The following is a 15,025-nucleotide window of genomic DNA, read 5'->3' on the forward strand; positions in this document are numbered from 1 at the left end:
AAAAAATTATTTTTATTATTTTTGTAAATGTCTCACTTTGGGCGTACTGAGAGATGTAGTGCTTAAAGGGAAGTGTGGGGGTGAGAGAAGGGAAGGGGGGCTGGCTCGACCTGTGCCCTCAGGCCTCCCCCAACCCTCGCCAGCTCAGGATGCCAAGGTGGACCGGGATCCTGGAGACAGACTGCTGGTGTCTTCTCCTTTCTTACGACAGGACTGGGACATCCTCCAGTCAACCAGTGACTCCCAGTGAGATGACACAAGGAGGTTTATGGCGCCAGCCTCCAGCGATGGCCAAGAGCACACTGCAATGTCCCAGAAGTGCCTGGCTCCACCTGGCTGTAAGGCTCAGCTGCTGAGATGACTGTCATTGGGCGGGGCCATATTGGTGGGTTAGCAGTCTTCTTGGGCCCCCGCAGACCCACCCACACCCCTACAGGGAGGGCCTCGCCTGGGTGCCAACCCACTCCCACGCACTCACTTCGGCAGCTGGAACTCGAGGGCCATGTGCCCCCAGCTGTGTGTTCCAGCAGCTGGAACTCTGACCCTGGTGCCGCAGAGCCCAGCCCCTCCTGTACCCGCCCCCCCGACCAGGTCTGCTAGCCCAGCCCTGGTTTTGCCCTTCTCCTGCCTGGCCCTCTGTGGCAGCCACACACCTTCACCTGCCCCACCCAGAAGAGCTGCCGGGGGGCCCGCCCCTCTGCTTCTTCAGTCTCACACAGGCACCCAGACACACACGGACCAGGCAAACCCACCCCTGTCCCAGCCCCCCTCACAATATGATCACATTGGAATTGACAGAGAGAGTGTCCATCCCCAAGAGACCCAATAGGGTGACAGGGCACCATCCATACACAGGAGACCTGGCCCGTGTTGACGTGAATGTCATCCTCTGCGCCCACAGGCAGGCAGGGGCAGCCCCTGAGGGCAGTGGGACAACACCAGGGTGTGCCTGGGTCAGAGGCCCACAAGGATGGGCTGGGGCTGGGGTGGGGTCTTTCTTTGTGGAGGGCAAGCCAGGCTGAGTCGGCCTTGTAGGATGGGACCCCCGCCAGCCCCATGCCCTGGGTGGGGAACAGGGGACCCGCCAGCCTGGGAGGGCTGCTTCGTCCACTAGCAACTGGCTGAGGCTCGAGCTGTACCCCATAGCTCCTTCACTCCCCTTCTCAGCTCCCCACCTCGAGGGCCAGGAGAGAAAGGAGCCCCCAGAGACAGGCCAGGGCGGCCCTGCCCACTGAGCCTGCAGGGCCTGGGCAATAGGGGGCCAGGCCGGCAGGGTCTGCTCCGAGCGGGGGGGGGGGGGCCTGGCTGGGGGCGAAGCAAACCGTTCTTTGGTATTGAAGCAACGAGAAACTATTGCAGAAGAGCCTTGTCTCCTAAGCAGGGGCCCGAGCTCTCCCTTTCCCAGTAGGTCCCAGGGTCCCGGGATCCCCAGGCAGGGCTCCTTCTCGCTGTGAGGCCTGCATTCGGGCCTGCTCACCGCAGCTCTGGGGCAGGACTGCAGGACCTCGGGGGGCCCCACCTCCCTCGGGTGAGAAACCACACTGCCCAGCGCTGACTTCCACGCAGAGCCCTGGATGCAGGGCCAGCAGCTGGTCCCTGAGAGCAGCATGGGGGCAGCTGGACCCCTCAGACCCTCACACAGCCAGGACTAATCACCGCCGGTGGACCCCAGAACTCTTCTCACAGCCTGGGGACACTGAGTCCTTAAAGCTGAATACAGAAGATAGATTCTCTCTTGCTAAATGTGCATAACTTGTAGAAGAGCCTGTAAAGGGTTTAATTTTTTCCCTGGGAAGAGACAGAAAATCACCCTGCATTCCGAAAAGTCTGCTGAGCCCTGGTGGCCAAGTCCTGCCTCCCTGGAGCGGCTGGGGGTGGGATGTGCTGGGCTAGTGAGAGCCCCAACCCCGCCCGTTGCCCTGCCCAGGCCTGTGACAGAGGGGGCAGCTACTCCAAGTCTCTCCTGGGGCGGGGCACGTGAAGGTGCAGTCACGGGGGTGGGCGGGCTCTGACCCTTGGCCAAACCGAAGACCCCATTCTGTCCAATTATAGCCACGCCTTCCCCTCGAACAAAACAGAAAGTAGGAAACAAGGGTGCCTTTTTAATTGCAATCAAATATGCCGTCTGAGGTCAGCGCCCCCGAGCCCGGCCCAGGGGCCGTGCGCAGCCCCGTGTGCGGCCCAGAGCAGGCGTGTGGCCCGCTGCGCCGTAGGGGCCGGGGCCAGGCTGCCGTGCTGCGCCGTGCCCCTTGGGTCCCCGAGCAGCGTCTCCTCTGCGGTGGCCCGGCCTCCGGCGCTCGGGACAGGGGAGGTGGGGCAGAGGGCGAGGGGGGCGCTCCCACCTTCGCACACGCATGCAGACGTCCCAGTGTTCGCTTCTGTTCCTTCTCCTTCTTGGCTGAGACGGGCGCTGGCGCCGTGAAGCCGCTGCCGGGCAGGTGTGGGCAGCGCCACGGGGCTGCCTACTTCTGTATCTGGAACAGGAAGAGCCGCAGGTTGATGTTCTTGGCGGCCAGCAGCTTGTTGCACTCCACGGAGTCGACGATGGGCAGCGGCACGTAGTCCGTCTCGTTGCTCTCGTTGGTGAAGACGAAGTGGTAGATGACGGGGCTGATCTTCACGTCGTCGTACGGGCCCTTGAGCAGCAGGAAGGAGCACTCGAGGGGCGCCGTGACCTTGCTTTTGAGGAGCAGCTGGAAGGACAGCGTGCGCTTGCACGACAGGTTGGGGTTGCGCTCCGAGTCGTTCACGCGCGCCTTCAGGACCCACGTCTGGTTCAGCACCGTGAACCGCGGCGTCTCATAGTACAGGCGCGTGATGAAGTCGTCCGTGCGGTACGGCCGGAACTGGACCTCTGTGGAGACAGACAGGCCGGGGAGCCGGCGGTCAGAGCAGGCAGGGCCAGGGGCAGCGCCTTCCCAGCCGGCCGAGGACACAGGCTCGGCCAGGGAGGAAGGCAACTTACCAGGACACAGCGGGCTCTACTTGTCACAAGGCAAATCAAACGCAATTATGGCAAACGGAGGCGCACGCAAGCTTTGGGGAAACTACGAACAGAAGTGACACGCATTAGCGGCAAGGAGTCCAGAGGCTGCGAGAGGTGAACGGCCAGCCCCGCCTGACCCCCAGGTCAGGCGAGGCCTCCCTCCTCACCCTTCCCCGGGGCCCAGCAGAGGGAGAGGCCCCGCCCAGGGGGCCGGGGTAAGCAGACACACAGACAGGATGCAGTTCTGTGAACAAGTGTACTTTATTGGTTCCGATACAGAGCTGCCAGAAAAGCCGGCGGCCGGGCTGGTGTGTCGGGCCTCGAGGCAGCGTGCCGTCGCGTGGCTGGTGCTGGGCTCTGCCGGCCGGCCGAAGGGCCCATCGGTGAGTGGGCGGCTGCCATCACACAGTCCTCTTGGCAGAGCCCGTGGCCCACGGCTGGCGAGTCCCTCCACAGAGGCGGCCAGTCCTCCCTGCCCGGCCACGGCTGCAGTCACGGCGCCTCGGTCCACCCAGACTCTCCAGGCCTGGCCTGGACTGTCTGTGACACGGTGCCCACCGGGGCAGCTGAGGCTACGACTAACCAGCGGCCTGGTCTTCTCCTGCTGAGACCCCGGCCCTCGGCCTTCCGGGCCTCCACCTAGCCAGGTCCAGTCCAGGCAGCACATTCTGACTGGCTGCCTGTGACTGCCCTTGATGCTCTGAGCCGGCCGCCTGGCGTGGGCCGGGCAGTATAGGGCCAGAGTACCCCCAGCAGCTCCAGCGACAGCAGGGGCTTCTTGCTATTCTCTGTGTCTAGACCAGGCTCTGGCCTGACTTCTGCTCCCCAGAGTGTCCAAAGGCAGTGGCGGTGGCCAGGAGAGCCCAAGAGATCCAGTGGGCCTGAGCGCAGTCCAGCCTGCCCATCCCTGGGCATCCACTCCCAGCTCTGCAGTTTGAGTCAGGCACCCTCAGCTCGTTCAGGAGCCCCGGCCCTGACCATCTTCTCGCTGGCCTCAGGAAGCCCGTGGCCCCTGCGGTAACCGCCTGCAGGGAGGACCTGACACGACGGGTGCTCTTCTTGCCCCTGGCTCCGCAGGGCAGGCCCTCAGCCCCCCGACCCCCCCAAGACACACCCACCTTCTGGTTAGACCCCAACTGTCCCAAGGTTGTGCAGCCCCACACGGTGAGGACACCACTCTGCTGGGGTAGCAGGGCCGGGCTGGGGAGGACAGGTGGGGAGGGCCTCTGTGAGAGCCATGCAGGTGCCCCCAGGGTCCTGCCCGGCCCCTCCCCGGCTCAGCCTCCGGCCCCTCTTCTCCCGTAGATGTCCTCCCGTTCACCAGGAGTCCAGAGCCTGGCCATCTGGTGCAGCCTGTGCCACTGCCCAGACCCCATGGCTCCCCCGGCTCCTGGCCGCCGGCCCCAGCCCCAGCCTGTGTGGCATGCAGTGGGCAGCGGGGCGCCTCACCTGTGTAGCCGATCTTCTCGAAGCTGAGCAGGCTGAAGATGCTGTTGTAGAGCTGCATCTCCTTGCGGTGGCTCTGGTCCATCTCGTCCAGGATCTCCATCAGCTCATTGCCCGTCTTGGTTGGGTGGGCACACGCGGCCTCGTGCACTGTCAGCTCGTGGAAAGGGCCGTGCCATGGGCAGCCGATACGCTTGTACTTGCACTGCGTCACCCTGGGAGGAGGCCAGCACTGCGGTCACACCCGCGCCCTGTGGAAGGCGGCTGTGCCAGGGGGCCTCCAACCAGCCCTGCTCACACAAACCACTGTCCCTGAAGGACACAGCCCCCACGTGCCGGCCCTCAGGAAGGGGTGAGAGTGCATGAGAGCCTGAGGAGGAGCAGGGCATGTGTGAGCTGTGCGTGTGCACGCCCCCTACACCCACTGCCATGGGGCCTCTCTCCACAACGGTCCTGGGCCCCGCATGGCTTCACTGCAGGGGAGGCTCGGCAGCCTGGCCCCCTGGAGCGGGGGATTGGGGTGCTAGCGCCACCATCATGCTGTGCTCCCAGAGCCTCCGTGCTGGCCACGCTTTCCTGGCCCGGGGGCACCACGGACAGTCTCTAAGAAAGAAGCCACCACACAGCCACAAGGAACCCTGGAGGGCCAGGGTAACGTTCAGACGCTTCCGGTTGCAGATCTAAGCCCCCCAAGTCTGTGGAGCCTCCTGCCAGCCCCCTCCACGGCCTGGGCCCCGAGCGGCTTTGCACTAACCCGGGCCTGCGAGGCCGCCGCCGGGCGGCGTGTGTGGGGCCAGGCCCCCGGCAGGCAGGCCAGCCCGCCCAGGTGCTCACCTGTCCTGGCACTCCTCCTTCTGGTGCCTCTCCAGGAGGGAGCGGGGGAACTGGCACAGGCAGAAGCCGCACTCGGAGGGCAGCTCGCTCACGGCCTTCTCCACGGCCAGGTTGCGGCAGCAGAGGCTCTTGCTGATCTCGCAGCGGCAGTTGGGGCACGTGGCTTGCTCCTCCTTCAGACGGGCATCTGCTAGTAGGTGGATAAAACAGCCAGCGCACATCAAGTGACCGTTAGTGCACTGCGGAGAAGGAAAGGGAGATGAAGCTCACGGACCTGCGGGAGCGCGCAGGCGCGCGCCCGCCCCGTTGCCGGCCCCTCCCAGGGGCTGCGGTGCCGGGGCCGCGGGCAGGCTGCTGCCCGCCAAGCACAGGCTGCCACTCCCACTCCCGAGGGAGGGCCAGGCTGTCCTCCCGGAGACCTGTGCACGCGGCCGGCAGGGTCCCCATGGAGAGGACGGGTCTCGCGGTGGCCCTCACTGGCAGCAGAGGTTCGGGCTCTTCACTGTGGTGGCCCGCTGGCGGGCACTGGGTGGGCCACATGGGAGCTTTTCCCATCCAGGGGCTGGAGACTGTCCCCAGAGTCCACCACAGGGCCTGATTCAGGGACGCCCACGGAACGCGGGCTCTCGGCCAGCTGCCCACGCCAAGGCAGCTGCACCCTTAGCCTGGCCCCGCCACTCCAGCCTCCTGGGCCCGCACAGGTGAGGAGGCAGCTGCCACCCGCCCGGTGGGGCTGGCTACCTGGAGAGGACCTTCCCAAGGGCCGGTGGCACAGAGCCGTGGCAGGAGGGGAGGCCCGCTTGGCCCAGGACAGGGCACGTGGGCAGTGTGCGCCTGCAGGAGCGTTGCTGGCTTTGGGCCTAGGAGCCAGGCCCCTCCCTGGCTGAGCCTGTGGATCCAAGGCGCAGGTGATGCCGTCGGCAACCTGCCCCTCCCTGCCGGGGGTCCTGGCGTGTGGAGAGGGGGCTGCTGGCTCCGCCACCTCGGCTCCCTCACTGGCTCCACACGCCTCCTGAGCACCCACCTGGTGCCCTTGAGACACACGGCAGGCTATGGGCCTGGGCCTGCAGGGGCTCACGGGGGTGGGGGAGGAGAGGCCCACAAGGGAGCCAGAGGTGCCAGAGCAGACAAGCTGTGTCCTCCAGGGCAGACACGGCGGTCTTGGAGCCCGGGGAACACTGGTGGGAGTGTGGGCCCCCCCGCCCCGAGGGCACCTGTCTCCACTGGGAGACGCCCAGTGGCTGAGGGCAAATGGGCAGGCAGTGCTTCCACAGGCTTCCTTGGGGCCCAGGACCCTTTTGTGACTGGGATCCAGTGTGGTAGAGGGACTTACAGGGCCACTGCCAAGCCACGCCTGCACACGATGGGGTCCTCGGTAAACACCACGGGTCCGTGCACCCTGAGCTGAGGGCTGCAAGAGGCTGAGTGAGCTCTTAGCGCCTGCGGGTCGTGCTTGGGGTCCAGTGAGTGATGGGACCTACGCGCTGAGGACCGACGGTGGGGCCGGGGACAAAGGCCTCAGTCACAGGATCCAGGTCCACACAAACACCCTAGATCAGCTGCACTCAAGTCTCAATTTCTAAGTCAGGTCAAAAGTTAAGATGTGCGAGACGAGGAGGGGGCCGGCAAGGGCCGGCCAGCGCCTGCTCTGGACACACAGCCTGGCTGGGGGTTGTGGAGCAAGGCTGGTCCCGAGAGCGGCCAGGGCGGAAAAGCAGTCTGCCCCGTCCACTGCCCAGGGTCAGTGGAGAAGCCAGAGACGCGATGAGTGGAGGAGAGGGTGGGGGGACACGGCACCATAGCCTGCTGCCACCCTGTGGGAAGCCCAGACCAAGAGCCCAGGTCACACGTGTCCTCAAAGCCCCGCCAAGGGCCGGAGCCCAAGAGGGCCTGGCTTCACCGTGCCACAGCCCCAGGGAGAGGATCGCTGTGGCTTCTAGAAGGCAGAGAGGAAGCAGTACATGGCAACCTGACCAATCAGTCACGGGAGGAGGAAGCTGCAGGGCCCCCGGAAGTGAGGCCAGACCAGGCAGCACCGGGCTTGCTGAAGTCCCAGCTGCTGCCTAGCACCCCAGTGAGGAAGCCAGGAAGGCCTGGGGACCCCACACTACTCTGTGTGGCCAGCTCTAGTTCTAGACGCCCCAAGGCAAGGCCCGCGGCCTCAGCAGAGAACAACAGCCACTGCTGGGCCCAGCTCAGCTGGCTTCTCCTCTGTCTCCGGTGGCCCAGCCAGGGCGTAGGCCTGCAGGCGAGAGACTCGGGATGGAGTCCTGGGACTTCCTGAGGGATCCGCGGCTGCCAACTGTGTGACGGCTCACTCCCAGCGCTGCCCTGAAAACCCACTGCTCTGGAGCAGAGGGGGTGACCTGCGCACCCCTCTGGCAGGCCTTTCCTCAGAACCTGGGGGCCGCAGGAGTTCCCAGGCTCCAGGGCCAGTCCCCACCCCACCCTCCCGGAGCCTCCAGACCAAAACAGGCTCAGGTACTAGGGCACCTGCCCTCTGTTGGGCTCTGGGGAGGCGGGGGCGCTGCCCCTCCAGCCCTAACAGCTCAGCTCTGAATCGGAATGCGGCTAACCAGCAAGACACTCCAAGTGCTGCCGGCCTGCCAAGGGACAAGCCAACGTCCACACGTGGCTAGTCCCTTACCGGCTACCCAAGGTATGTTCTCTGGGTGGACACCAGGTGGCCAGCCTTGGCCCCAGCACCTACCCAGCCCAGGCAGTCTGTCCACAGCAGGCTAGTCACCATGCTCCGGAGCCCTCCCCACCAGCCAGGCTCCCCCTCGGCCTCCAGAGCAAGACCCAACTCTGCACGCAGGCCTGGCCCAGGGCCTCTGCGGTGGTCGAGCTGGACTGTACCTGCCCCAATTTGCCCATCCAGAAGCTGGGCCCCAGAGGGCTCAGCACAGCGTTGGCCATACGCCAAGCCTCTGACGGACAGCAGAAGCCAGGGCAGTCGGAGTGCCCCACGCTACGTGCCAGGGCCAAGCCCCTGAGAGCTTGGACAGTTCCAAGGAGCAGTTCCTGCAGTGCCCAGGATGGGCTGCCTTCCCACCACCTGCCAGGAAGACCCTAGAGACAGGGAAGGCTACGGAGGGGGCTCCACGACCCAGGGCCTCCCAGGTCCTCCCAGGACAGATGCTGGCCAGATCCCACAGGTCACCAGCAGTGTGCTCTGAGGCTGGTCACATCCTTCTCTGGGCCTCAATTTTCTCAGGCACAAAAGACAGCAGGGGGTGGGGAGGTACTTCCCCGATAGCGCAGTGGATAAGACTCTGCGCTCCCAACGCAGGGAGCCTGGGTCAGGGAACTAGATCCCACACGCATGCTGCAACTAAGAGTTAGCATGCCACAGCAAAGGAGACCGTGAGCTGCAACTAAGGAGCCCATGTGCTTCAACTAAGGAGCCGGCGAGCCACAACTAAGGAGCCCACAAACCACAACTAAGGAGCCCACCTGCCACAACTAAGACCCAGCCCAACCAAATTAAAAAAAAAAAAAAAAAAGACAACAAGGGGACTTCCCTGGCAGTCTACGCTTCTACTGCAGGGGGCACGGGTTCGATCCCTGGTCGGGGAACTAAGATTCCGCATGCCGCACGGCATAGCTGGAAAAAAACAAAAAGGCAACAAGGACAGGACTGGCCTTATGACGTGCTGAAGAGATAGGACAGGGCCACAGGTGCGACACACAGTGGCCAGAGAACTAACGCCTGGCACCACAGTCATCACCCAGCACAATCCAGCTAGCCCCTCACGCAGCCCCTGCCCGGAAGCCTCAGGAAGGACTCCAGGCACAAGCCTGGATTTCAACAAACCCCCCTTAACCCTGGGTTCCCCAACCCCACCAAGTTGTGCCCCAGCCCAAGCCCCTCTGCAATGGCCCAAAAGTGGACATTTGTCCCTGCCCCCAGGACATTGCCCAGCAGCCCCTCCCCCTGCCTGCCCAGTGCACCCTGGCCATGCAGGCCGGGGCCTCTATCTGAACCAGCTTCCCCCTGGGGAGCTGAAGGAACCGTCTGGACTCCTGAGGAAGAGTCCTGGCCCCTGAGTCTTGGGACAAAAGCAGGTCTTAGAAAATGCCCCCCAGCTTCTGGGGGCCAAGTCCTCAACCAGTAGGCCTTTTAGGCCTGGAGTCCACAGTCCCCTCACACCGTGGGGTGCCCCCCAAACTCCGCTCTTTACCACCAAAGGAAGGCTCAGCACCCAGACTCATGTGAGCAGCCCAATCTCCAAAGCACAGCGGAGGGTACCCACCCCCAAAGTGCCCCTCAGCCCAGCTGGAGGCCCCCCTTCACCAGGCCCAGCAGGGCCTCACGGCACCCCACACCCCTGCACACTCGGCCTGAGGCTTCCTTGACCTCTTTCATCAAGGGGCCCGGAAGTGACCATGCAGGGTCTGAGACACACAAGTGTCTCAGGGGAAGCCAGGACTGCAACCTTCCACCAGGTTTTGGGTTTGAAGTTCTGGGCCAGCAGTTCCTGATGTCACACCACCCAGAGACTCGGGGACTTGGGTGGGGACCAGTCAAACCTGCAGTCAGGCTCTTGCTCAGAACTCAAGTGCTGCCTGGATCAAAAGGTAACTCAAATGACAAACAACCACTACAAAAAGCACAATTTCTCATCTAGTCAGAGACCAGAAACTTGCTCTTCCCTCTGCCCTTGTCTTGGATAGCTAAGCAGATGTATTTTCAAAGCTTTTTTCTCAAAGCATGAGCCGGCCATAGTCTTGGAGCTGGGGAAGAGGGTCCCAGGCCATGTGGGTGGGCAGCCCCATTGGACATTCCTTAAACATCACCTTGAACAGAGTCTGCAGCACCAGGCAGGTCGACAGATGCCAAGACAGCGCACTTGGAAGCTCCCCAAGGCGGGCACCCACATTGGCCAGGACGCAAGCAGAGATGGAGCCACCCCTGCTTCCTGGGCCTTTTACCCACATGGCTGCCAACGAGGTAACCAAGCCAAGTGGGCTGAGCCGAGTCCTGGCGGGGACAGGACGCGCAGCAGGACACCCTCAATCCTCCCACAGGACACATGGTGTCAAGTGCCCCGGCAGGTGGGATGGGAGAGGCACCCTGTGGCAGGGAGAGAAGACAACCTCGGGGCAGAGGTGCTGCCGCGTGGGGCCCACGCGGAGCAGGAGTGGGCAGGGGCAGGGACGGGAGAGGGCACCCAGGCAGCAGGGCCATGAGAGCAATGGGCTGACGGGGCGGGGCCCAGGTCTGAGGCAGGAGCAGTGGGCACAGGCCAGTTGGTGCCACATACCGCGACAAAGGCCCCCTGACTACTCCTCCACCCCAGTGGGGGTCGCAGGAGCTTTCCTGGCTGAGAAGCAAGTTGGGGTGGGAGAACTCTGCGGCCCCTCCCTCCGGATGTTGATCTACGGCTCAGGGCCTCAGCTGACATTAGCGGGGTCAGGGCCAGGTCCACCTGTGTGAAGGGCTGGAGGAGAGTCCCAGATGGGGTCAGGGATCAGGTTGTGGCTGCAACGATCCAGGCACCACCCACTGAGGCTGTGTTTCCCCCAAAGAAGGCAGACGACCCAGGTCACATTGCCCTGGGGCCACAGGGCTGCATTCCGAGCAGGTCAGCACAGCTGCCCGATGCAGGCTCCAACACAGAGCTCCTATGTGCACGTCACTGCTGCATCCCCGGCCCTCCTACCCCTACCTGGTTGCCCGCTGCCGTGCCCACCCAGGACCCTAGAAGGTGGCTGCACACCTCGTCAGGCCAGCCATCAAGAGTACACCTAAGACCCACATGGAGAACATCAAAGCCAGCACCTGCCGTACCAGCTGTAGCCCTGACCTGACCTGACCTTACGCAGGTCACGGTGAGAACCATTTGCATGAGTGCCCTGGTCTGACACCAGAGCAAGAATCCCAACCCAGGTGGTGTGATGTACTGGACCCATAGCGGAGCCGACACTGTGGGGCTCAGATCAGGGAGGTGACCAAGCCTGACCATGCAGCCCGTGTCTGCCCTCACCACCACCCAGGCTTCCCCAGAGGCACGGAGGTAGGGGCTGGTAGCCGGAGAGCAAGCGCTTGAGTTACTGCGCACCCAGCCACATCCAGAGGCCCATGGAGATGCCCCTGCTGCCCGGTGCCAGGCACAGCATGCAGGGCTCCGCATGGTCACTGGCTCTTCTTCTCACCCCAGAACTGGGTACCATCGGAAACAGCCCTCAGACGTGTAGCACTGCTGGTGCTTGCCCCGAACCACGTATCCTGGTGGGGTCAGGCAAAACGCTGCCTATAGGAACACAGAGCAGAACATACCACATGCCTGAGGCAGGTCCACCAGCCCGTTAACGTGACTCACCAAAGGCGGCCAGCAGAAGTGGAGGGGCTGAGCCCAGGCCCAGAAGCGCTGGCGAGCAGTGGGCCCCAACCAGGGACACACAGAGCTCTGCGTCCTCATTTCAAGGCAGCGCATGTGGAACCTATGCTGTCCTTGACCAAATCATTCTGGGAGCAAACCCAGCTCTGATGCCAACCAGGCAATGGGGCGGGCCTCCAGGCCCATCTCGATTCCCGCCCCCCCCAGTAATTATCCCCATCCAGGGTGGCTGTGAGGGTAATGCAGACCACTGCACACAGAAGGGAGCCACCAAGAAGCCTTCCCTCGGGCTCCTCACACCCCAGGCTCCAGGGTGGGCATGGTTGTGCATCCATGCCCCATGGGCCCCCATCACACGGCAGGTGTCCCAGCAGCCAAAGCGAGTTCTGACCCGTGGCAGGGTTCCAGCCAACCCTTCTAGGGTCAAGGGCTTTCCCACTGATCACAGGCTCTAAAGCTTTCTCCCAGCCTCTAGAGATAGAAGGAATCAACTCCCTGCCAAGGCCCGGGTGTCACTTGGGAAGAATGAAGGTGGGGCACAGGGCTGGTGCCAAAATTCACAGCTCAGCGTTGGTGGGCTCTCCTCACTCAGCTGGCCTGTTCCCAGGGAAGCCACTGAGCAGAGCCCACTAGGCCACAGGGAAGGCCACAGGCCAGGTGGCCCAGAGCCTTCATTCCCCATCAGAGCTGCTCAGCCACCTGCCTCCTGCCGGCCCAGAGCTCAGCTCCCAGCATGGTGCGGGCTGGTTTGAAGCAGCCAGGCTCAGAGGTCCGGTCACCAGCGGCTCCGGCCAGAGGCAGAAATGCAGCTCTCTGTGCTGAGTGGACCCAGAGCCGGCACCACATGGCCTGTTTTCATGCCAGGTCCATCTCCAGCCCACTCACACGAGGAGAGATGAGGAACCCCCTAATCCCCCTGGGACCCCCCCCCCCACCATTGGCTTGGCTTCCTAGACGCTCACTCAAGGCCCAAGGAAGGAAGAGTGCTTTTGGGAGGATCAAAAGGTCGTGGGCAAGCAAAAAAGGCCAGAGAAAGGACAAGTCCTGAGGTGCACCCCCACGGTTGAGGTGGTTATGAGAAGCGCTACCCCAATTTGCACTGGGCCAGAAGGCCTGTGGTATTCCTGAGCTAGGGCCTCTGACCAGAAGCTTCCCAAAGCCCAGGAGGGTGGGTTGAAAGCCAGTGTCCTCTCCCCAAGGAACTCAACCCACTTCCCCACCAATGCCTCTTCTCCCTCCGTCACCCAGGCACGCTGGGATCCTCCAAAGCAAACTCATGCCAGAGGGAAAAGGATTTGGAGATTCAGAGGCTGGGGAAATGGCAATTCAGACTAGCCTGCACTGTTTACTACAAAAATGGCCCTCGCACCACAGCCCTCACTCTGAGCATAAGCAGGGGGACAAGGCCTCATCGGCCATGTCCAGCTCCCTGTTTCATTCCTCAAAGGGGCTGGGGGTGTGGGGGTAATCAGAGATGGGGGTTGACGTGGAGAGAAACACACAATGGAGAAAGCAGAACGCTGCGCAGTGACCCTGGGACCAGAGTGTGACCCTGCTGCTACAGGGTGCACGAGTGAGACCCCCTGGGCTAAGTATCCTCTCTGGCAGCCCTGAGCGGGTTAAGGACTCTGAGTCCAGCCACCAGGCTGGCTCTTCAGACAGAAGGTAAGTGAACAGACCTCCTGGAGCACCGGTAGCCTAGGAAGCCAGGCCTGGTGTGCGTGAGGTGGCATGTGGTAGGAGCCCAGCCTGAGGCACAGCATGTCCAGAAGGCACTGGATTGTGCTGGGGCGGGGGCTGGGGCTGAAGAAGAGACCCAGGCTGTGGGGCTTGATGTGGGCAGTTCATCCGGACCAGGAATGAGGGGAAGGGGTGGGGGAAGGCAAAGAGGTGAGCCCCTCCCTTCTCAACTTTCTTCCAAAAAGAAGTGAGAAGGGAAGGGGATTCTTCCACACCAAAGGGTAAAGGGATACGGGACGAGCATGAGAACAGGTTGGAGGGTGTGTGTCTGCAAAAGAACTGAGAAGAAACACTTGAGGAAGAGCAAAGACCAGGGACTCCCGGAGCCCAGGGAGCTCAGGCCTGTGCGGAGCAGGCTCAGAAGTGGGGAGGGGCACGGGCATCTGTCGCCAGCTTTCTCTGGGGTCAGCTTGAGGGTGGGCTGAGGAGTGCTGAGAAAGGGGCAACAGGGGAACCTGGGAAGAAAAGGGGCGTCCAAGTGGGAGACAGGAGATTCCCATCAGGAAGTAAGGGCAGCCACGAGAAAAAAAAGGAGGTTCAGAGCAGGAAACAGGAAAGTTCCCAGAGGACGAGAATGAGCAGCTTCCGAACAGGCGCCAGAGTCCCACCTCTGGGCCCCAGGGCTCGGGCCTGGCCTCCGAGGAGACGCGGTGCCCGGGGGCCGGCCGCGGCGGGGCTGGAGCCGAGCCGGGTCTGGCCGGCGGCCCTACCTGGTACACGGAGGCCTTGGGCAGGTCCAGGCAGACCGTGCAGCACAGAACCGAGTAGAGCCGCTCCTCCAGCTTCCCGCTGCCCGCCGCCGCCGCCGCCGCCGCCGCCTCGGCCGTCTCGGCCGCCCGTAGCCGCTTCTTGGGCGGCGCATCGGAGTCGCCCGCCGCCTCCTGCAGCTGCCGGGCGCCGGCCAGGCCCGCCTCGTCTGGGATCCCGGGCCCCGCCGCCTCGCCCAGCGCCGCCGCCGGCCCCGCAGACGCTCCGGCCCCGGCCCCGACCCCAGCCCCGGCCCCGGCCCCGACCCCGGCCGGCACGGCACCGGCAGGCCCCGCGGCCGGGCCGCCCCCGCCGGCCTCCTCGGCGCCGGACATCGCGGCCGGCCGGCCCGGCGGGCGGGTGCCGGCGCGCTCCCGCGGCTGGAGGTTAGGGGCGCCGCGCGTTCCCTCCGCTCTCTCGCCGCCGCCGCCGCGACCCCGCAGCCCCGCTCCCTGCGCCGCCGCCTCAGTGGGTCCGGCCCGCGCTTCGCCCCGCAGCCGCCGCGGCCACCGACCCCGGCGCGGCCGCCATCTTTGTTTTCCCTGTACGCTCGCCCCCCCCGCCGCCGCCGCCTACGCCCCCTTGTTCTCTCAGTCACGTGAGCGGAGCGAGGCCAATGGGAGGGCCGCTCGGGGAGACAGCGCGACGGCCAGAACCAATGGACGCGCGAAGGCCCGCCCCTGCATTAGGTGGGCGGGGCCCCGGGCGACCCGCTGAGGGGCGATCTTTGGAGCCCGAATAGTCCTGGCGTCAGGGCTGAGCGCGGTGCTTCCCGCCAGTTCGGCTCGGGACCACACGCCTTGGGTGCCCCGGAACGGAGGGCAACCTTGGACCCCCACGTCCAGATGTGCCTGCGACTTTGTCCCCGGACATCCAGGCTAGCGTGCGCGGGGCTCTGGCCTGGCTGGCCGGAGCGAGAAACTGCCGG

General features: G+C 64.1%; 1 protein-coding gene across 5 annotated transcripts; it reads right to left on the bottom strand.

Annotated features, from left to right (window-relative positions):
- Nucleotides 1-621: 621 nt before the first annotated feature.
- On the bottom strand, nucleotides 622-14,634 carry ZFTRAF1 (zinc finger TRAF-type containing 1). 5 transcript variants are annotated; one of them, XM_060115767.1, is made up of 5 exons: nucleotides 14,061-14,634; nucleotides 5,267-5,505; nucleotides 4,436-4,647; nucleotides 2,966-3,047; nucleotides 2,770-2,854 (listed from the first exon to the last, which is right to left on the bottom strand). In XM_060115767.1, the coding sequence occupies exons 1-4, from the start codon at nucleotides 14,430-14,432 to the stop codon at nucleotides 3,001-3,003; spliced, it is 870 nt and encodes a 289-aa protein (XP_059971750.1). In that variant the 5' UTR covers nucleotides 14,433-14,634; the 3' UTR covers nucleotides 2,770-2,854; nucleotides 2,966-3,000. The 5 variants fall into 5 exon arrangements, with proteins under 5 accessions (XP_059971748.1, XP_059971753.1, XP_059971750.1 ...); XM_060115766.1 differs by lacking the exons at nucleotides 2,770-2,854; nucleotides 2,966-3,047 and adding exons at nucleotides 3,236-4,024; nucleotides 4,105-4,186; XM_060115765.1 differs by lacking the exon at nucleotides 2,966-3,047 and having other exon boundaries at nucleotides 622-2,854.
- Between the last annotated feature and the right edge of the window lie 391 nt (nucleotides 14,635-15,025).

The sequence above is a fragment of the Mesoplodon densirostris genome, chromosome 13 (assembly GCF_025265405.1).
Source record: "Mesoplodon densirostris isolate mMesDen1 chromosome 13, mMesDen1 primary haplotype, whole genome shotgun sequence".
Taxonomy (NCBI): domain Eukaryota; kingdom Metazoa; phylum Chordata; class Mammalia; order Artiodactyla; family Ziphiidae; genus Mesoplodon; species Mesoplodon densirostris.

Excerpts from the sequence above, each read along its gene's own strand:
- ZFTRAF1 (XM_060115765.1), bottom strand. The coding sequence starts at position 14,432 with ATGTCCGGCGCCGAGGAGGCCGGCGGGGGCGGCCCGGCCGCGGGGCCT. Across the intron at positions 5,506-14,060 it reads CCAAGGCCTCCGTGTACCAG|TGCACTAACGGTCACTTGAT; the intron begins GTAGGGCCGCCG and ends CCTTCTCCGCAG. Across the intron at positions 4,648-5,266 it reads AAGGAGGAGTGCCAGGACAG|GGTGACGCAGTGCAAGTACA; the intron begins GTGAGCACCTGG and ends GCCTCCTCCCAG.